Raw genomic sequence first — 23,074 nt, 5'->3', positions numbered from 1 at the left:
CTAGAAGGGGCCAGGCCCAAGAGTGAGTTGACTCCGTGTTTGAATTCAGTTTTGAAGAGGAAGAGAATGCAGAAACTAGAATAACCCTTCTTCAGGATTGCTTTAAAGTTTCACCTCCAGATGGTGTGATAAAGCCTTGGATTTTGAATGGATTTTTTTTTTCTTGTCACATCAAAGCCTTTCAGTGTGGGTCTGGATACTTATGTATAAATTTGAAGCCTTCTAAACCCAGAGTGGGTGAAACAAGACAAGTAGAGGTCAGGCATGAAATTGGCCCATTGTCTGAACCGGAGAGAAAAAGATGGTTAAGTTGTAATTCCTTGGTGGAAAATAAGTTACTTTGGGTGGTTTGTTCATTTGTTTTTTTTAGTGGGAAGATGGGGGAGGTGGGGAAGGAAGGAAAAGTGCCCTTTAAACTGTTTTATGTGTAGCAAATGATGCTGGTTACTCCACTGCCCACCATCCAGGAAAGCTTCTGATAATTTTAATATTGCTGCATCAACCAGGAGCATGAAGGTGACATTGAGATTTGATATTGGGGCGTGGATGTGAGAGATTTTATTTATCTAGGGTAATGGAAAAAGCATTCAATCTGGGGTTAGGGATCCTGGGCACAATCACTAACTGACTCTGTGACCTTGGGTAAGTCCCTTAACCTCATCTGTAAAAGGAGGGGTTGGGGTGAGATCATTTTTCCCTGGCACAGAATAGTCCTAAGACAAAATCAAACCTGGGAATGATTTCTGGGATCCTCAGATTTACTCTCCAATTTTGACCCCTAATCCAGATTAGACAGAAATCATTTTAGTATGTGCCTCATCTTCCCCATTTTAATTTCTCTTCTAATTTTGCTGAACATGCATTCAGACCACCTATTCTAGGGATAGTTATATATGGTATGACCAATGGTTAATGTGTCCAAAGAATATCATTCTCTGCCTTATCTCCTACCCCGACTTCTTCCACTCCCCTAATAATATTTGGGCTGGATATTTTAATGACTGCAAAAAAAATGAAGAAAAATGTTTTGAAACAGATTCCAGGAATTTATTTTAGCCCTTTTCCCTTCCTCTCTTTTCCTCAACCTCCCCCCCTCCCCCAAGAAACAAAAATGCTATTTATTTTGGGAATATAATCCAGCCTAGAGTAGGCTAGAACTAATGTGGGTAAGAGTCAAACACTATCTGGAGTAAGATACAAATCAATGACTTTTTCACTCATTCAGTATTTGTACCCATGTTTCAGTCACTGTTATTTAGTATAACATAGCATTTGACTTTGTTTCAACTCAGTGCAGGAGGCGGTTGGTTTATTGACATGGAAAGGAGGATCTTGTTTACAGTTACGTTTAAAGTTTTATTTAGGTAATGGCTATTCGTTTCAAAAATAGTATCCTAGTCATTTCCTAGAGGACTTGTAGATACAGTAAGTAGAACTGTACCTAACTAACTCACGTTTTTAATTTTTTGGTAGTTTAAAAAATAGTTGACAGGGATGTGCAAAAGGTACGGATTTGCCATGTTCAACTTAGATAGCCGTCAGAAATACCTGCGGCCTGTGTAAAGTTTCCCCGGAGAAGGGGGAAAAATTGCATTAAACAACCGATCTTATTACAGCCTACAGTCCCTTTGGCTTGGATTCTGAGAATTGACTTTTTGAAAATTAACATTGTCCTATAATTTTTTTGAGGGGGGGATGGCCTTACCCCTTTCCTGATCATGGAATCACCCCCCCCATCTCTACCCCCACTTCATGCCTTTCATTGTCTCTTCATTTTAGCTCCTTTTTTTGAGAGTGTAACTTTAATTTTTGCATTTTGATGTGACAGTCTGAAACCAGTTTTTTTTTTTTAAACTGGTTGTTTCTTTTGAATAAGTATGTACCTGTCTTACATTTTGTTCGCAGAATGGAAAATCCACACCTGTTGTATTTCTCTTGTAGACAAATATCTAGTCATTGACGGATCTGTTGGTAGATACATTCGTCATTTAATCTTTATGAAAGGATAGTTTCTAGAAAAAGATTTTTTTTTTGCTTAAAAAAAAAACCACCCATAATCTCTCATTTCTCAGGTATATGTTTTAAAATAGGTAACATAAACTAGAGCCTGGCTTACTTTTAGTGGAGTTTTTAAAACATTTTAATAGAGTGGTTTAGGGAAGTAGGTTTTTGTGACATTTAAACTATTACTAGGTGAGCATCATGTTACATCACTACCAAGGTGAGGTGAGTCAGTGAAAAAAGAAACTGAAATGCTCTTTTTCTTGGGGGTGGGGGAGCAAAAATTCCTTTCTGAAGTTTTGCCTTTTTTTTTTGGCAGAACTGAATCAGATTCAGACTTACATTTTAAAAAGGCTGCAGTTTTCATATGAGAGCCAAAGCTTCAGAATAAGTAACTTGTAGCAGTATTCATTCCACCCTCTTATGATAAGTATATCCATAGATTTATGATATTTAAAAGCATAAGAAAAACTAAAACTAACAACTTTTCCCCCCTTCTTCCCTCATCCTCAGTTTATCAGTTCAAAATCCATCCCTCAAAAAAATTGGCAGAAATGGTTTTGTGGGAACTTTCTATAGTTTAAGAAAAAAATCTCTGTTGTGTTAGATTGCATTTTTCTCTAAGTATGTAGTCCCGCATGTTCTCCTAAATGGAGAAGAAAAAACTTTTGAGTTTGACACCCTCCCCCCAAGTTCAGTTTCAGGTAACATAATGGGGCCTAGCTTTCACTATCCCTGTTACTGGCTTTCTTCCTGAATTTACCTTCCTGATTTGAAGAAAGGTAACTTCTTTCCACCCCACCCTTATGAAAAGATCCCTGCTTTTTAAATGCAAGGTGTGTTTACCTGGTATGGCATTTTAAATGTTTATTTTGTTTTCCCATGTCAGGCTTTGAAGTTGTTTTTGGGCAGCTTCATCAACAGACAAGACTCATTTTTTTTTATATGCCGTTCTCTAATTTTTAAAAAAAAGAAGAATTTGATTCACATTTCTTTGTGGATTGTTTTTTTCTTTTTGAAACCCCTCTCCCTTCCTTTGTGTTTTATTTATTGGGGTGGAGGAGGGGCAGGGAATGAGAAAACACCCAGTTACCTAAAGCTGTAAGAAGCTTTAAATTTAATTTGCAGGTTATAATTTTTTTAAACCCCAGATAACATTCCCATCTTTTCTCCCAGCAGTGTGCCACAGATGAGAGAGCAGGTAGCATTTAGTATTCAGTGTTGACTTGAGGAAAAAAGCCCTTGCCTAAATAATTAATAGCAAATAATATCTTCTTTATTAAGAAAATTACAGTTTGGAATACCTGGTTGGTTTATGGAAAAGATCAATGTGTTATTACTTTTCTTCACAGTTAAGCTGGGTCAAAGTTCAGGGTACTTGTGAGTTGCCTAGTAAGATTCTAAAGTGCTGATCTGGAATCCTGAGAAATGAGTGATTCGTAATTAGGTGCTTTCTTGGTATTTTTTCTTTTCTATTCTTTTTTTTTTTTAAAGTACAATATTAACTTCTTCTCCCGTTTTTCCCCTCAGATCGACCCCAAAGTTGCATTTCCTCGTCGAGCACAGCCCAAGGTAAGTCAGGAGGGTGAATAGTAGGATTTTTTGGCACGTAGAGAGTTGGTGCCTGGCAGTTCAGGTTTCAAATGGGGAATTATTGGTAATGAAAGCTTTTGAAAGCCCAAGCCTACGGCATCTTAAAGGGTATCAGCATATGTCCGTGAAAGTACAGGAGAGCAGCTTTGTGTGTCTGATTTAACCAGCTTGAAGTGGATGGATTCCCCGGTGCTTGACTCTTAGAGAGAGAGGCAGGAGGTAAGGGTGAGTGAGCCTCTTCGTCCGGGGCATATGGCTTGATCCAGTGTCTTGGTTATTATGGCATCATGTTCAAGTGTAGCTCAGATGGCATTGGGAACTAACTAGTGGTACCTTCTTAGATGGGGAATGTTTTCTTTTGGAGCACTGCTTGGAGAGTCCCTGGGCTACCCCTGATGTACCATGAAGAACTTTTAGTTAGTCACATACCTCTTCCTCAGAAAATAAATGTGAAGAGCTTCACAGGCCTTTCTGGACCTTAGAAAGGTGATGATGAATGTATTTGTTTCAATCTGATTGGATAATGTTACACTCTGCTTATAGGCCATCCTTGGAAACTAACTCTGTGTGTGTATATGTGTGTGTGTGTGTGTGTGTGTGTGTGTGTATGTATTTGTGTATACAAGCGTGCTCATGCTCTCGAGTGCATGCCAGTCGCTGGGCAGAGAACTTTTGAAATGTAACCTTGTACAAGTGGTGCTAGAGAAGCTGCTTGAGGGACTGAGACAAGACTTGACTTTTCCATGAGTATGTAGGGCACTTTTTTCCTCCTGTTTAAAAGTAGCATTTAGATTGCCAAGTTAGAAGGAGAAAACAGTTACGTCTCATGTGACCACAAAATCAGGGATTTAAGATTTATGTGTTGAACTGAAAAGTTTCCTGTAACTTTCTATATGTGATTCAAAGGGGCGTGTGTGAGAGAGAGTGTGTGTGTGTGTGTGTGTGTATATGTGTATGTGTGTGTACATGTACGTACATACACATGTTCACTGTGTTCCTGGGGCTCCATTGGTGGAAAGAGAAAAGCTGAGACTTCTGATTGTGAGCCAGAAGAGAAGGGACTGAGGAGCAGCAGGCAGACAAACTCTATTTGTTTCTTTAGGCACAGTCTCCCTGGAGCTGGGGAACATTTTATTAGTGTGTGGAGAGGCATGGTCTTGCACATTTAAAAACCCACCCAGGAAACATAGTTGGTTGGCATGTGGTATGATGGCCTAAGGACTGCATGTATGAAGTAAGATGCTGGTGCTTTCTTTTTTAAATGTAATTTGTATCATAAAGGAATTAAACATAAGCAAAAGTAGTCAAATATTTTTCTCCCTGCCTCAGGGCAGTCTTTTCAGTTTGAGTGAATACTAATTAGTGAACCAAAGGGCAAGGTTATTTCTGTCCTCATCAAAAAGTTTGTACTCTAAGGTTTTATGGTTTTGGGATTAGGCCGTTGGATTAGAGTTGTACTCCAGACTGTGTGGCACAGAATTTCAGGAGTCCATATAGAATTAGCAGTATTTCCTGCCTTTAGTTGAATTGCTTTTTCTCCATAAACGTGGATCTTCAAATTTCCAGGTTACCCATTTGATTGCCGAGAGCCAGGGTCAGATTACTCCAGAAGGAAGCTGGGGAAAAAAAAAATCTCACTCTAACCCTGGGTGGGCTCTGGTCTCCCTTCCCCCTACACTCTCCCTCTCTCTGTTCTTTTGTGTATGTATGTGTGTGTGTGTGTGTGTGTGTGTGTGTGTGTGTGTGTGTGTGTGTGTGTGTGAGAGAGAGAGAGAGAGAGAGAGAGAGAAAGAGAGAGAGGGAGAGGTGGGATACGATCATTTACTTTTACAAAAGTGTGATAGATTGCTTGATTTTTCAGTGACCCACTTCTGGACCTGGATGAGAGATAGAGTTTTTTCAGGCTTCTGAAATATCTGTACAAATGTTCTCCACCTATGTAGTATATTTATAATTGTATCTTTGGACCCTAAAGGCCTCTCTCTGAAATGGACAGTTCTTCTTGAGATACCATTCACAAATCCCCTCGTCATGTGACGTCATCTCACTGTGTCTTACTTTGCCAGTTTCTTCCTACTAGACCTCCTCAAGATACTTCTTTTCAAATGTGCCCGTCTTTACAAAACCCCAGTGAGGCGAGTGAACAAGTTACAGGGATCTATGAGCATCCTTTTTCTCTAGGGTGAGAGTGCAAAAGATAGAGCAGAGAGGATGTGACTTGTATTGTGGTTTACTCAATTCCCACAATTCCCTTTGTTACCTAAGTTATTTCTTCTTTCACCTACCACAGCATTAAGGTCATTCATTCAATTCAAGAAATATTTATTAAACAAATACTGCACTTAAGGTTCTGTGCTACCCTCCGTGTACACAAATACGACATGAAAAACATTCCTTGACCATGCTTGCATCCCACTGAGGGGTCAGGGGGTGGGGTGGGGAAGTGGACAGTGCGGACACAGAACATGTACAACTAAGTAAATACGAAGAATATACAAGAGAATACAAAATAATTTCAAGAAGGAGAGAGAGTTTATAACTAGAGGGAATGAAAAAGGCCTCACATGACTGGTACTAGCTGATCTGTGCCTTGAAGGAAGCTAACATTGCAAGAGGTAGAGGAAAGGAGGGGAGTATACTCCAGATGTATGGGGGGTAAGGGTGATGCCTGTACAAAGATACCAAGGCTAGAGGCGGAATGTCATGTAATGGGCCAACTGATGGAAACAGAGTGTGTAGTGGGAAGTAGTGTGTAGAAAGACTAGGAATGTTATTAAGAGACAGATACCAGGCTGAAAATTTGGGGGCCTGGTCACTAAGATACTGTATCAGAATCCCAGCTGGAAGGAACTTCGGAAAACATCTAGTTTAATACATATTTGACCAAGAATTCTTTCTCTGCAACGTAAATTAATAATATTCTGTTGACAAAATGATTTTCAGTGGGAATATAGAATTTCCAGCATATGCTTTTGTCTTCTATAATAAGGCCTTTGCTTATTTAAGAATTGCACAGTTAGAGAGATAGGCTCTGCCCATTGGTCTTCCTGGGATGGAATGGCTGTCAGTGACATGTCAGTGTATTTCAGTTCGTTGTGACAGAGGGGCTTGGATTTAGAGCCGAAAGACTTGGTTTCCAGGCCCAGCTCTGTAACTTCCTTGGTCAATGCTTTTGGATGGGTCAAGCCACTTTTCCAGACCTTGATTTCCTCATTTGTGAAATGGGAAAAATTATACTTTCATGGCCTTTTCTCTGGTGGTTATGAGGAAAATGCTGTTGAAACATGAGCCATCGATTCCAGGACTCTCTGGATGGTTTACCCGACTAATGCTGAGAAGAGGACTACTGTGTAGACGAGTTCAGGCAAGATGGCAGGGAGAAAGTGTAACTTAATGCTGAAGAGAATTAGTGGCAGCCAAGAACAGATTTAATATTCGTCCTGTCATAATATTCTTTAATACATTTTATAAATAAAAATCTGTTTTGATCTGCTTTTTAATGAGTTGCTGAATTAAGGATTTTAAATTCAGCTGTTCATTTATCCCCGTAGTGTAGGAAATGATCAGTGTCTACAGCGGAAAAGTACAGTTGGATTTTATTAACTAATTATGAGGGTCGAGTCTTCAGAGGCTGCTGGACACTAATTACCTCAGTCCGTTTTGATGAGGATGTATGTCTGCTCCACAGCCTCATCTTTCTCTTGAGGATGCTTTCATTCTTGTTTGGAATTATTCTCTGTCTCTCTCTCTCTCTCTGTCTCTCTGTCTCTCCTTATGAATTGAAGCTCTCTTGTGAAACTGGGTTTGGGTGGCACCGTTGTTTCCTTCTCCTTTTTGATTGTAAATAGTAGATATGCAGCCTTCTCTTCAGCTTGTGTGTGTGCGGCCTCTAGACCTGAGAACTTGAGAGGGGTCTCTGGGTTTGAGTAGTGTGAGCCCTAAGTGCTACAGTTTGGATTTCTCTAGCTTCTCATGGATTCTCCAGATACTTTTCCCCTTATTTCTCTGTGTGCCAGAGCACTGGGTCATGGAAGATTCTTTACCTTTTCCTTATTTTGGAAGGAAGGAAACTCAGTGTTGGAACCTGTTCAGGTACCCTGTTGCTACCTGTGCCTCCCGGTGGAATGTCAGCTTCTTGAAGGCAAAGATGGGATCTATGCTAGCTTTTTCTCCCTGGGTTCCGGCTGCACAAAGTGTAAAAGGAGATGAGGCTTGTTTGATTGTGTCTTTTATTTATGTGTGCATGCATGCATGTGTTGTTCTCTTAAATGTAAGGTGCTCGAAGACAGGGAGCATTCGATTTTTGTCTTTGTCCCCCAGTGCATAGTATGGTGTCCAGCAATTTAGGTGCTGAAGAAGTGCTTGTTTTAAATTGAATTCTTTCTCTTTTCTATAACTCATTTATCATAGAGCCAGGTTATTTGTCAAGGAGGGGAGCTTGGGTCATCCTCTTCATTTTTCAGGTGGAGGAACTTGCCACTCTGAGAGGTCGTTCAGAGAGTTTGTGAAAGAACTGGGACCAGAACTCAGGTTTTCAGCGGGTGTTCTTGTGGGATACTAGATCAGAAAACTCAAGTGGTTCTGGAGTCTCTCTATTGGACTTATGCTCTCTCGGCTGTCATTGTTCCCTCCAGTGATGCAGATTGCAACTCATTCATGCCTCTTCCCCATCATGGGACTCTTGTCCAGGTCCACTCATGAGTTCACTGCAGGAGGCCCACCAAGCATGGACAGTAAGGCTTTCTTCATTATCAGGGCCACATTTGGGCTGCCCACCCCCTGCTCTTGTCATGTGACCAACCCTTCTTTTTCAGTCATGTTTTCCTATTGCCATCCAGTGTGGTACAGTGGAGAAAATGTTACATTTGGAGTTGGAGGACCCATATTTGAATCCACCTCTGCCATCTACTACATGGATGACTTTGGGGGAGTCACTTCACTCTCCTGGGCCTTAGTTTTCTCATCTGAAAAATGACCTCTAAGGGCTCTTCCAGTTCTAAATTTATGAACCTTTTAACTTGAGGTTTGTCTTTTTAAGTTCCTTATTTGTTAAATGTCATAGCCAGCTCTTTCACCTTGGGCCTTGTGTTCTGTATCAAAATCATTTTTAATTTTTCAGTGACAGGTGTTCTGTGACTCACAGTGGCATACTGCATAAAGTATTGGACCCAAAGTCAGGAAGGACTGGGTTTAAATTTGACTTCAAACACCTATTAGCTGTGTGACCCTACGCTAGTCACTTAAGCTCTGCCTCAGTTTCATCACCTGTAAAAATGAGGGTGATATAATAGCAACCACCTCCCAGGATTGTTGTAAGGATCATTGCATTTTGCAAACTTTAACATGCTATTTAAATGTTAGTTGCAATTATCATTATAATTATCACCATCATCATTATTATCATTATTCCTACACAGTGGTATTTTTTTTTTAATGGTCTACTATAAATGAGTCCTTTTGATTGGCTTCTGCCCTTTGTCCTCCTACTCCCTCCCTTGGGTTCACTCTGTTTCTAGTATATTCTAGGTGACTTAAGGCATTGTAGAGTTTGGGACTGGAAAGGAACCTTAGAGATCAATTATTCCAACTCCTTTATTTGACAAAGGAGGAAAGTGGGACCCAGAGAATTGAAATGCCTTGTCTGAGGTTGCACAGGGAGCTGGCAGTGGATGTGGGATTTGAGGTCTCTTGCTTCCCTCTTGCTTCAGGTCCCAGACGAGTTAGGATTTCATTGGAATTGAGTCCTTCCTCCACTGAATACAGGGAAGATACATCCTCTGTGACTTAGTGGAGTCTTCCAGAGGTTCTGTGGGTAAACTTACGCTACTTTAAGTGGTGGATGACATGCAGCTGGCATTTCCAGAATTTGTTGACTTGCTCCCAAGTTTTTAGTTCCCAGAAAGAATTTGGTGGCATGTATTTGTGTCCTTTGGACACACTAGAAATCTGGTGGATTTGTACCTAAGCCCTGAGGTAAATAATCAGAGGGGCACAATGAAGCATGACAGCAATCAATGTCATTTCTACCATTAAATAGCTGTGTGACCTTGGGAAAGTCACGCAACCCTTCTGTGCCTCACTTACTCCATTTGAAAAATGGAGATGCCCTTGCAAGGTTGTTGCAAGGATAGGATTACATATAGCAAAGTGCAATGCAAATGTAAGGGGATTGCGATACAAACACTGCATGTTATAAGCAATTGCCTTCCTAGGGAAAAGGCCAATCCTCAAAGCAAAACCTGAATGAACTTGCTGTAGAGTTTCCCTATCTAAATGGGATTCTTTGATTTTAATGTGAAGGTCATGAGCCCCCTCTAGAGAAGCAAAGTTATTTTACTCTGAAATTCTTTGGAGCAGGAAAGGGAGAGCCTTGTGGTCAGAGAGAGCCGGAAGGAAGGGACCTCTTATGGGGCAGGATTCCCACCTTGAGCGATTCCCTTGAAGTGGCATCCATTTATCATTCTTTATTCTGCATTATTAAACCCAACAACCTTGCTGGGCTAGATGCCATTCAGAGCCTGAGAAACACACAACATTTGCATCCTGAGAGGCAGATTGGTGCAATGGAAAGAACGATGACTTTGGAGTTGGAGGATCTAGGTTCAAATCTCACCTTTGTGACCTTGGGTAAGTCACTTGGCTTCAGCTTCCTCAATTGTAAAATGAGGGGATAGGACTAGGTAGCTTTTTCCATTCCTTCCATCCCTGAATCTGCAATTTCCTCATGCAACTGGATCTGGTATATTTAGCGCTCTATCCATCCAGAAGGGACAACATGGCTTAAAGAGATGGAGGGCACTGGACTTGGATCCAGGAGACCTGGGTTCAAATTCAGCCTCTGATAATAATAGTAGCGTTTATATATTTGTAAAGCACTTTACGAATATTATCTCATTTCACTCTCACAACAACCTGGGAGGTAGATGTTGTCATCATCCCATTTTACAGATGAGAAAACTGAAGTAGACTGAGGTGAACAACTTTCCAAGGGTCACACAGATAGTAAATGTCTGAGGTTGGATTGATACTTAGGTCTTCCCGACTCCAGGTCCAGTGTTCTATCCACTGTGCCACCTACTAGCTGCTGATCTTTACTCACTGCATGAACGCAGATCAGCTACTTAACTTCCTGGAACCTCAGCTTCCTCATGTGTGAAATGGGAAGAAGAATAATTGCCCTGCCTATTTAACAGGCTTGTTATGAGGAAAGCACTTTGTAAACCTCAAAGTTTGTAAATGTGACCTTTTATTATTGATCCATTCATTCAACAGCTAGTGCCCTGGTGCATGATAGGTGCTTGATATATTGTGTTTGTTGACTGACTGTCAATATTGAGCTCCTGCTGTGTACAAAGCCCTGGAAGATACAAAGATGCCTAAGTCCATAAGCTCCCTCCTGGAGGTTATATCCAGTAGAGAGATGAGACATAGCCACAATGAACTACAATGAAGCTGTTTTTTTTTTCTTTTTTACAATTAGACTGTTAGTGCCGTAAAGGGACTGTAAAGAGAAAGCTATAAGATTTTAGAGGAAGGAGTGCTCACTATTTATTGGTGGTAGTGATCGAGGTTTGAGGAACACCTGGTAGGAGAGGTATTGTTAGAAATAGATTTGAGAGGATAGATAGGATTTTGAATGCTGGAGATGGAGGGCATACCAGGCAGTGGGCACAAGGAGGCAGGAGAGTATTGGAACATATTTAGGGAAAGAGTAATAGTTTGCTTTGAATAAAGTTCAAGGTATCTGTAAGAGAACAGTCACAGATAGAGCTAGAAAAGTGCCTGGGACCAAATGGTAGAGGGCATTGAATATCAGAATAAAAACTAGTAGTTGGGATTTTATTAAGTAGGCCATGGGGAGCCATTGTGTATATTTGCTGCAGCCATGAATGGAGCTGAACTTTCCGAGGTCACCATTAATGAGGCATCGTGGGAATGCCTAGGAACTTAAGCCTTCATTTTGAGCTGTCATCTCTGGGTCTCAGTTTCCTCATTTGCAAAATGAGGAGGTTAGACTCGACCTAAATTGATGTCCTCTGAGGTCTGTTGTACCAAAAATGGGAGACTCTAGAATCAAATATGTCACTATCTAAGACTACTTGATAGGGATATATCCAATCCTAAGTCATCCACTGATACTCCTTTGGTCTACCTGTATGCAAAGGTGACACTGTTGCTGGGGCACATGCTTTCATTTGTTTTTCTCCCCCCAGGAGCAGGAATTCGTTTTCTTGGACACATCTGTATTGTCAGGCAGCCACACTTCTAGCCAGTGGTACACGGGTTTTGAGACAGCTGGCTAGCATTTCGAGTCCCAGTCTGTGGCGTGAAACAGAGCAAAGCTGACTGGCTCACATGGGTTCACAGATGGTGCTTGTGACCTTGGTCTTTATTAAAAAAAAATCCCAATTACTCACCAGCCACAGACTCGTACTTTTCAGGTGACTCTCGTGGTTGCCATGTACCATGTACCTTTGGCTTCTGGCCATGCTAAAAGGCAACCTCAGAATTCTTTTCTCCTAAATATTTGTCCTCCTCCCACTTTACTTCCCTTCTCTTTCCCATCCACAAATGATTATGATGCAGAAATAATTCTGAAACATTTTTCTATCTTCTCTTCTACTTCCTCAGTGTTGTACACCAGCCTCTAAGCTGGCTGAATAATGTTCTTGTCCATACCTCTGTTGGGATGCAGATTTTGTTTCGTTGTTAGCTGGTAACCATTTCATTTCAACATACTATCTCCGAGTGAGCTCAGGGGTCAGATTTCATTGGGCAGGGTCTCCTTAGTGATTTCCACCAATGGTCATCTGGGGTATGTGAGCAATGGTCAGACAGACAAGTGTATAATCCCCAATTCCTGCTCTCCACCGAGTCATTATTGCTGGCGCTAAGAGCCAAGCACATGCAAGTGTGAGGGTGAAACGAATACGATGAGTCAGGGAAACAGTCCCAGATGACATGTCCTGGCTTGGGAAAGTTCAGAGAGTCATGTGATGGATCTCTAGAAGGGACCTTAAGAGATCTCCAAGATGAGAGTATTGGAGCAGATCAGCTCTAAGCCCTTATGTACCTTTAAAGCCTGTGGTATTGTGACTAAAGCTTGTTTAAGTCTTTCATTCTATAGATGTGCAACTCAGATCTAGTGAAGAGAAAGGACATGTGGGTAGTAACAGAGCCAGAGAACCCAATTCTTCTGACTCTAAATTCTGTAACCTTTCCATTGTACTCCGCTTTTCCTTAGTCTTCTATCTGATTTGGATGGGAAATGTGAAAAAAAAGCATCCCATCTTGCCCCCCCCCTCCTCATGTGGGGGTGGCCTCATTAGGGCATTGAAAATAGGGCCAATACCCCAAGCTATCCAGCTTCTTTTTGGAGGTTTAGGGTAGAAGTGCCTTAAACCTCCCAAATCCCCCAAATGATTCTAATTTTTAAAAAAAATCATGGCTTGGTATATTACAGTGTTTTGAATTATCCTCTATTCTCAGTTGATTGCTGGGGCCATATCCTGGGTCAGAGTTGTGCAGGGCTAATGCCCTATCTCCCCTTCCCTTTGGGAAGACTCTTTAGAGAGGCTGGGCCATGTGCTGGTGGCCTGAAGGGGAGTTGACTTTTCTTGTCCTTGCTTTGAGGTAGGATAGTAAGGAAGAGGAGAAAGAGCCTTTAGTGCATTCCATCTTTGGGATCTTTCTATTATGTGTTTATTTGGTATCTGTTTATTTTCGTGTATGTTATCTCTCATCAGGATACAAGCCTCTGACCAGGCCAGAGACAGTTTCCACTTTTTCTTTACATCCTCTGCACTTAACATGAGGCCTGGTGCTTACTAAGGGCTGAATAAATGCTTGTTGATTGATGAATAACTTGGCTAACCTTTTCTCTCCTACCTGGATGATCTGTTTGACCTGTGTAGACACAAGTAGTTATAGATCATAGCCAGAGCTGCCGGGGGCCCCAGCAGTTATGTAGTTCAGCTCCCCCATTTTGCAAACGAGGGAACCGAGATCCAGAGAGATGAAGTGACTTTTCTGAGGTCACACAGGAAGGAAGTGGCAGAACCAGGAATCGAACCCTTGTTCATTGATTTCAGATCTGGCCCTTTCCACTGTACTGCCTTCGCTCCCTCTGGAGATTGGGAGCTAAAGTTGGAAACAGCACCTCGGTGTTTGTGAGGCTCCTGGTCTGAAGTTGCTTCTCTCCTGAATAGTTGGTCTTTATCTGCCTGGGGGTAGGTCCACTAATGACTGATCTAAAACCATCAAATTCATTTATTTGTCACTGGCCATGACAGGCAAGTTAATCCTAATGGATTCTTTTTTTAGCCTTTTGTCTGGGAAGAGTTTCTCCCAGATGTCCCCAAATCCAAGGCAGTAAAGAAGCATGTAACTTTTATGGCAGGGGGAAGATATAAAAAAACAAAGGGGGGGTTGGTGGTGTATGTGCATCTGTGTGTTCAAGAGATACTGAAATTCAGGTTGAGGTGAGGAGGGTGGAAAGGGCCAGCCAGTGAACAGATTTATTTTTTTCTTTAGAAATCCATTCAGCACCATAAATGGCTGTTTCAGTTTCAATTATGTGACAATTTCAAGGGTTTAGAAATATCTAATAAAATGGGCTTGATGATGCAGTCTGAGGGAGAGAGCCCTTGAAAAGGTGCAAAAGAAAATTCCTAGGGGTCAAGGGATTCTCTTTCCTTCTTCCCTGGGTCCTCTTTCCTCTTGGTTTTTGCATTTTTATTGTTTTAGGGGCTGAAAATTTTTTTTCGAGACCCTAGCCTTCACCAAAATGACATTCTTTCTTGGTCCTTGCAAATAGGCAGACTGCAGTCTAGTAGCTGTTTTTCTTCTGGTCAATGCTGCCACATTGTAAACTAATTTCAGAGCAGTGTGTATATATGTGTGTAGTGTTGGAGAATACAATGCTTAAGGGAAGGACCTGGGGGTGGGGGAGGAGAAGGAAAGGAGGGAAGCCCCTCAAAAATGGCTTCTTTTCTTCCAATCGGGTCTTTTGATCAGGTCCCAAAGAACCCTGAGCACAGGGAACAATAGGAAGGAACTTTAGACTGACTACAGGGGCAAAGGACTGAAAGAACTAGAGTAACAAAAAGTGAGGTTGAGTGATGTTAATGAGGGGACCAGGCTGATGGCAGGGAGGGGATGGAGGAGACTAGGTAGGAACTAGTGAAAAAGCAGTTCCCGTGACTTTTAATTTAGGTTGAATTTCCTATCCTTCTGTGCTATTGGGGTGTGTGTGTGTGTGTGTGTGTGTGTGTGTGTGAGAGAGAGAGAGAGAGAGAGAGAGAGAGAGAGAGAGAGAGAGAGAAAGTGTGTGTGTGTGTGAGAGAGAGAAAGAGTGTGTGTGTGTGTGTGTGTGTGTGTGTGTGTGTGTCTTACAGGCATGTTTCTGTGTCTTATTTCTTGTGCTTTCTGGCTGAAAGTTGAATGGTGAGAACCTTGGTTCAGGATACTTCAAATGTGTCTTCCCTAGAGATTCTGGCTTCATGCCCCACCCCAACCCCATCTTTTCTCTCTGCCTGCTAAGAGTGAAAGATTATTTTAAAAAACATTTTTGAGTCTGAACCTAAACACCAAATAAAATGAACATTTTCATACACAGAGTGTAGGACAGAAAAAGAAAGTTGTACGTGAGATTACAAGTCTTTTTTCTGTAGAGTTTGCTTTTCTTAAATGCCTAATAAATTCAACATGTAACTTTCAAAGTTGTCCTGTTACTCTATGATTCTTTTTGACCTTCTGTTCTCTTCTGTGTATTAAAAATATACTTCATGATTCTCTTTTCCTTTTTTTTTTCTACCCTTTTTCTATACTATCTCCTTCCCACCTCCCCGACAAATGGGGGGTGGGGTAGGAGTCTTTGAAACCAATATACATAGTCAAGCAAAACAAATTCCCCCATTGGCGGTGTCTTACTCTTCATCTTGAATCCATTATCTCAGTCAGGAGGTTGGTAGCATTTATCATTGGTCCTCTGAAATCATGGTCGGCCGTTGCATTGATTAGAGTTCTGAAGTCTTTCACAGTTGTTTGTCTTTACGGTTTTATTGTAAAGTGCTTAGCCCAGTGCCTGGCACATAGTAAGTGCAATAGAAGTGTTGGCTTATGTTATGATTGTATACGTTGCTCTCCTGGTTCTGCTCAGAAGTGAAAGTTTTAAGCCAAGAGATATTTTATTTCTTCTTCTGGCTACCTGGTGCAGCGTTGGTCATTGGCACATGAGGCTGACATCATGGAGCTAGGCACAATTGGGATAGCAGAACTGTCTGCCAAGAGAGTTCAATATCTCTGTCTGAAATAGATACCAGGGACAGGGAAGGCGAGCTCTCGCCAGCTTTTTGGTTGTGTTTTTTTTTTTAATGTCCCAAACTCAGAACCCTATTAATATCCGTGGTTAAGTGGAATGTTCAAATGGGTCATCTTGACAATCACGTTATAAATATTTAGTCCCTTGGAAACCACCCTCTGTATTCTCATTTGTGTAATTCTGCAAGAGATGGAAGGAATTCCCAGATTTTAAGGGAAAACTACAACTGCTCAGAGAAGATGAGAGACAGGGCTGGAGTGGTGGTAAGAGGACTGAAAATAGAGTCATTGGACATGGGTTTGAGTCCCAGCCCTTCTCTGTGAATTCATCTGTTAAATAAAGTGATTGGACTAGGTGATCTCCAAAGATGCTCTCCAGCTCCAAGTGTTATGAACCTATGGTTTCCAATAGGAACTTGAAAAAGCTGGATATTTTCCCCTCATCCCCTGATTTGACTCACTGTGGGAACCTGGATCATTGCTTTCCACTCAGTGCTTGCCAGCTCCGTGCCCAGCTGAGGGTGAGAGCTTCCATCTGACATTTTCATTGTAACTTTACAGGAGTGGGGATGAGTAGGGCCCAGGAAATTAACCAAGGCTTCAAAGAGAAAAAAAGATGCTGTGTGTATTACTGCCTTTCCTAATGTCCCCTTTGTGATTTAGGTATCACCTTTGCAGGTTAAGGCAAAAATCTTTTTAGCCTATACATAATAAAATGACAACAACAACAAAACACTAGGAGGCACCAATCAAGCCTGTTGTCTCCTTTTGAGCTACACGAGGGGAAAAGTGCATTGTGCTCTGTGTGTGCGTGTGTGTGTGTGTGTGTGTGTGTGTGTGTGTGTGTTTGTGATAGAGAAAGAGAGAGAGAGATCTATCCTCAATTCTAGGAACAATTAGAAAGTGATTTTCTGCAAGGCTGATGTATATGTTCTTTTCTCTCTATGCCTGTTCCCAAAGCTAATCATTGGCTTCAAGAGCTTCTGACTTGATGAAGGGGCCTTCAGCAAATTTAAGTGTGTTTGCATTTTTCAGATATGATCATACAAATCTTATGTTTCCCATGAGAGATCCAAGCTTAGCAAACTTTTTCATGTACTAACATACCTCATTAAAGTAGAATATTTTTGCTAAATAGCCTTGAGAATAAAAGAGTAGACAGAAGCAAACTTAGGGTTTTGCTTTTTTTTCCCCTGCTGTGGTCATTAATCAGTGTAATATCTTTATTCACTCCCAGATTTTTTCTTTTGGGTTTGCACACCTGAAGATTGGACTGGCTTGGTGGGGTGGATCTCATTATCAATTTTTCTGCTGTACTTGCTGAAAGAATTCAATTAAAAGTTCTTCTGAGCTGAAGTCCTGCTTGGGCATGGTATATTTGGCAGGCTGCCACGTGGGCATGTTGTGATTGCATTTATCTTCAACTTGTCCTTCTTTGCCTAGAGTCTGTGGTTTTGCAGCATCAGCTTTCCTCACTAGAAGGTGTCTTGTTTAGATAGCCACTCCTCTTCAGCAATACCCCAACCAACTAGATAAAAGAGGTGCATGGGGAGCCTACCCAAAGCTTCCCTATCCAAGGTGAAAACTTGCAGCAGCTTTGGAGCCCTAGAGTTAAAGGTGGTGTCAGAAGGGTTATGGTTGTGGATCTGCCATGTGGGTGTTCCTTCCAGGGATGTAGATTGCAACCTATCTGGTGCATCTGTTGTCTACGTTCTGGAAATCCACCTGGGGAGTAGAAGAACACCCAATACAGGGAGAGCCCTCTTTGCCTCTTTTTGTATCCCTAGTGCTTAACACAGTGCCTGGCAATAGTAGGTGCTTAATAAATGTTTATTGATTAATTGTCTCATGTTATTGACAAATAACAGAGGGAAAATGACACAAAAACTGAATGATTACTAAGGTTTTAATATCTTTTTTAGGGATGGGGGAGCTGAGTTAAGTTAAGCCAGTTAATAAGCTAGAAATAGGGAAGGGCAGCCAAAAGTACTGTAGAATGAGGCTGGTGACCTTGCACAGCCCTCCCTCAGTCAAATCAAAGTCTACTGGAAGTAGTGTCATCATCTCCCTGATGTCATGGTCCTCTTTGAAAATGAAGGACCCATGTTGGATAAAACAGTGGGAAATACTAACCATGACTTGTGGTTCACAATAGTATATGCCACATGTGGTCCCTGCCCTTTGGCTTTGGGATCTGGGCCATGCTGCTGAAGCACAGGCATGGATTTGTTTGCTTAGCTGTTAAGATAGCTGGGCCTCAGGTTGACCTCAGGATCACCTTGGCTGGTCATTGTTGATGCTGCTTGAACCAGCATTAGGTATGGCCACAAGTCATTTACAGTTGCAGTTCTTGGGCTGGCTAGCCCCTGTGATGATCAGGTACTGATGGTTAGCCTTTGGCTTACACCATTTTGATTTCTAGCTATTTTCCAGGCTGCTTGAACAGTGAGTCTGGTCCCAAGCAGTTGCACCAGCTCTTGGCCAGACTTCCTCTCCTATGCTTCTTCAACTTCTGTTCTTCAGTTGACATCACAGTGATAGTCTGTCCACCCATGCAGACATCAGCCCCTTTATGATTGACCGAAGGAATGAGTGAAAAAGCATTTATTAATTGCTTACTTCGTGCCAAGCACTGTTAAGTGCCTGGGATACAAATAGAAAAATGACTTGATCTCTGCTTTTAAAAAAACTCATACTTAAACTGAGAGAGACAGCACATATAGGAGGATTCATCTGCAGGGCAGGTGGCAAGACCCAGAAGTCCTTAGGGGGCATTGACAGGTCAGATAGTAGTGCCTGAGGATCTGGATGATATAGCAGTGGGGAAGATGGCAAGGCCCAAAGGACTTTAAGGACACAGTGGTGGGGCAGGTGATAAGGCCTTGTGGACCTCTGTGTCATTGGAAGGATTGCAGTTGGTAACTCCCTGCTCATCCGAGTGGTGTAAGCAGCCAAGTCTACTCAATGGAGTAGGGACCTTGGAGGGACCTGGCCAGGGGGAGTGGGCCTGATGGTCCAAGAAGAGGAATTCTGGGTTCCTTCCTCCAGCTTCAGGGATAGGAGTGGGGTCCGTGTCTAACCAGTAACATAGAAGGGGTGGGGGGCATATGCAGGGAGGTTGGAGGAGATGGAGTACTCCTGACACTGACAGGTTTCAGGGCACTGAGAGGGGATAGACCAGGATGGAGAAAGGTTCTCCCTTTCCCACTTTTCATAGTCACTGCTTCTACCAGGGTCTAGATGGGTTTGTGACTTAGCAGGCCTTTGCTGAGAATTGCTGTGTTTGGAAAATTCATTCCCTGTGACCAGTCTGGTGATGAGCCTTTCTGAACGTGACTAAGCCAGTCCTAGGACAATGGACACATAGTTCATCACTGGGTCCACACTTGAAACCTTTGTAGCCTCTATTGGCCGACTTAAATTGTGTGTATGAAAAGCTCTTTGTTCTCTGTGGTAAGACCTTATTGGTTTGGGCTTCAGAATCCTGTGCCCTTCCTTCTCGCACCTCTTTCTTAGATTTAGGCCATATTACAATATCAGGAATACTGACTAGATTCTGACCTTGTACTGCATAATATGAGAATCTTGGAAATCTTCACAGGAATCATGGTCCAGCAGGAAGCACAAAGGAGGTGGGTAATCACATATCCTATTCTTAGCCAGTACTTCCTTTTCAGTTCTGTTCAGCTAGTGGAAAGAGAGAGCACCAGGCCTGGAATCAGGAAGATGTGAGTTCACATCCATCCTCAGACACTTAACCAATGTCTGCCTCAGTTTCCTCAACTGCATAAGATTAACATCTGCTTCCCAGGTTGTTGTGAGGTTCAAATGATATAATATTTATCAAACACTTAGCACAGTGCTTGGTACTGAGAAGGAACTTAGCAAATCCTTCCATCCTCTGCCCTGTCCTTCTCTTCCTCCCTTCCTCCCATCACTTCTTTTTTTAGGCATTTAATAATGACCTCTTTAATGATTCATTCTAAAATCAGCCCAGGAGTCAAAGTGCAGTTCACAGGCTTCTAGTTGGCAGGGTGTAGTTCCTCTTCCCTTCCCTTCTTTGTTAATCCCAACACATGCTCTTCTCTAATCTTGAGATGACCCAGACGTCAGTGGAGAAGTGTATCATGGGTACAAGCAGGCAGCAGAGTATTTCCAAAGGCAACAAGTCTCAGAAGATGTCATTCAAGAGATGTATGATGGGAAAAGGCAGTGAGCCAGTTATATAGTGAGAGCCAGTGATGGTAGACGTACAGTCCAAGGTCTATTGTGCTGGTGCCAATGAAATGTAATGAATAATAGTGACTATACTAATAATTACTAGCATTAACATACCAAGACTTCTAAGGCCTGCGCGGTGCTTCAAAAATATTAACTCTCATCCTCACAAAAACCCCTAGAGGTAGGTGGGAGGAAACTGAGGCAGATGGAAGTTAAGTGACTTCCTCAGGGTTTCCACAGATAGCAGGTGTCTAAGGCTGGATTTGAACTCAGGTCTTCTTGACTCTAAGTCCAGTGTCTGCTCACTGAGTCACCTACTTCCCTTTGAGGAAGACCTTTAGTGTGTTTGATTGTTTCTTGGAGGATCTATGGCAGAACATGAACCAGAATGTCCCCCGGATGAGGAGAGATGGATAGGTTGCCATTTGGGGGAAATGAACATACTACTGGTTAAATACTTTGAGGTATGGAATTTTAGTGACGATGAGAATAAAAATGTCTGAAGATTTTGGGGATCCTTGGAGGAGACAAAGTAAAGCACTTTAAGGTTTTCTTTTAAAATGTGTGTGTATTTTTACATGAGTCTTTTAAAAATGAGTGGTTGTTGGTAGGCTATATTAAATGAGTTTTTTTGAAGAGTATGGAAGTTATTTCAATTAACCAGTGAAATAGTTTCATATGATGTTAAAGTGGCTGTTTGTCCATTGGTGAAATAGGGCCTGTGGGGCTCATGGAAGTAGGCAGGTAAAACCAGATTTTAAGGACTATAGATTGTTCCATTATATGGAAGTCAAGAAGGCTGAGCTTTAGGGATGGTAAGAGTGGAGTGGGAGGCCAACCACTGTGGCCTTTTATAGTGAGGTTGGAGCATTTGGGAAGATTGGAGATGAGCTGCAGAGTCAGAGACATAGAAGTTCTGAGTCAGAGGGGACCTCAGAACCAGTTTAGTCTAACCAACTCTGATTGGGAATCAGTGGTGCAACATTCCTGACATGTGGTCCTCTGGTCTTTGTCTCATTACCTTCAGTGATTCTGTGTTCTAGAGCAGCCCAAGTTTTTCGTTTCATTAGGCCTATACATCCCCCTCTGGAATATCTGTCTTTGGACTTTGCTCCTCTTCCTGCCCTCAGGATCTAAGCAAAACAAGCCTGGTAGCTTTCTCATGGTACAGCCTTTCAAATGCTGAGTGGGGAGTAAATGGGCTTAAATATAGAACAGAGAAATGGCACCATGGGGAGAGGGGGAGGGTGTATGCCTCAAGTATCTCTCACCATGGAAGTTCCTGATTCCTTAGTCCACTGATCGAGACAATGTAGTGTAGTAGGTAAGAAGGTGACCTGGGTTCACATCCTGCCTCTGACACTGTGGGACCATGGCCAGGTCTTAATTTCTCTGAACCTCTGTTTCCTTTTCTGTAAAATGGAGATGATAATAGGCTGATGGTACCCACTTACTGATGGTGGTACCCATTTACTGATGGTGGTACCCACTTACTGATGGTGGTACCCACTTACTGATGGTGGTACTCACTTACTGATGGTGTCATGAAGCTCAAGCAAGATGATATTGTGGAAAGTGCTTTGCAAACTTTGGAGTTCTCAGATAATCATCAATTTAAATTTTTGTTTTCATTATTGTTACTTTAGGACTGACAGGTGTCATTCCCCAGCCACATCCAGGCACATGGAACAAAGTTTACAAATGGTGGGACCGTGGGGGTGGGGAAGAGGAAGGAGAAGAAGGGGTGGCTGGGAGGAGAGAAGTAGCAATAGATTTAAATTGACTAATTACAGGGGAAAAAATCATATTTGCTGCTCCATTAAATGATCACTAGGGTATAAAGTAGTTCATTGTAATTAATGCAGGAGAAGCAAATAAGTTTTGTTTTTCTAGTTTTGGGGTCCTCCCCCATTCTCCCTTGCTTTTGCCATCCAGCTCCAGGGTCCCCGTATGTAAGGGGGTGGATACTCCAGCCCCTTTGTGTTTTCAATCAGAGAAGGCAGGTTTTCCAGACTGAGATAGATCAGGGAATCTGCCAGTTTGCCCCCATGGAGCAAGAAGGAAGTGCCCCCTTCTGTGGTACTCTGCATAGCTCGGCTTTAATTAGCATTTGTTGACTAGAGTTTGAGTTTAGCTCTTGCCTGCTCTCTTTCAAAATCTTCTATAGGTTTTTCTTTTTTAACACCAAAACAATTTTTAAAAATATTCTTCTCAAGCTATAGTTGCCATTCCAGACACACAAAATTTATTTTAATTTCCATATGTGAAAGTGGCAGGTTCCATGTCAGTTAAAGTCCATCAGCTTGCAGGCTGAGAGCAGTTGTGACTATGTTTCTTGATGATTTCTTGTTCAAATCAGGAGTGCTGTTAATTTTCCAGATGAAATAAAATGAAAATTGGAGGCTCCCCTCCCACCCCTGCCTGCCTTCCTTGCTGGTTCTTTCTGTGAAGTTTTCTGAATGCAGCTCTGATTTTGAGTTAATATTAATTAAAAAGCAGTTTAGACCTGTGCCTTGATCAGAGAGCCCCAGCAGTTGTGTGGTGAATAATTGTATTTTTGTGTTCACTTTCCTTATGTAAAATTTAAAGAGTGTGAAAAGCTAAAGAAGTCGGCAGTTATAGGGGTGAAGATTTTTGGTATTAATTGGATAAGTGTATCTGAAACTTGAGTGTAGGAAAAAAAGGCCTGGTATAGTTGTGGTTCTACGGGTTGGGCTCAGACCCTCGTCATCCTGTTCCTCTCTCTCCTGTCCACCTTTCCAAACATAGACCGAAAAAGTAGGATATAAGCATAAAGAGTGTTTTGGTTTTGGTTTGGTACCTAGTGTGGTTTCTTGTACAAAGAGTACATTACGGAATAGTAAATTTAAATATGAACGAACGATGGGTCAGGTTGCTCCCACTTTTACCCATTTCCTTCTCTAGGTACTAGGGTTCG

At 42.0% G+C, this 23,074-nt stretch overlaps 1 protein-coding gene across 6 annotated transcripts in view; it reads left to right on the top strand.

The window, feature by feature from the left end:
• Positions 1 to 23,074, top strand: part of MSI2 (musashi RNA binding protein 2) — a 525,661-nt gene that overhangs the window by 2,381 nt on the left and 500,206 nt on the right. For all 6 annotated transcript variants that reach the window (XM_036754986.1, XM_036754987.1, XM_036754985.1 and 3 more), the window contains exon 5: positions 3,532 to 3,573. In XM_036754986.1, coding sequence (XP_036610881.1) covers positions 3,532 to 3,573 — 42 coding nt within the window. The remainder of the gene's footprint in view (positions 1 to 3,531; positions 3,574 to 23,074) is intronic.

The sequence above is a fragment of the Trichosurus vulpecula genome, chromosome 4 (assembly GCF_011100635.1).
Source record: "Trichosurus vulpecula isolate mTriVul1 chromosome 4, mTriVul1.pri, whole genome shotgun sequence".
NCBI classification, from domain to species: domain Eukaryota; kingdom Metazoa; phylum Chordata; class Mammalia; order Diprotodontia; family Phalangeridae; genus Trichosurus; species Trichosurus vulpecula.
Note: the sequence above shows the minus strand (reverse complement) of the source record. Positions and strands in the feature narration are given on the sequence as shown.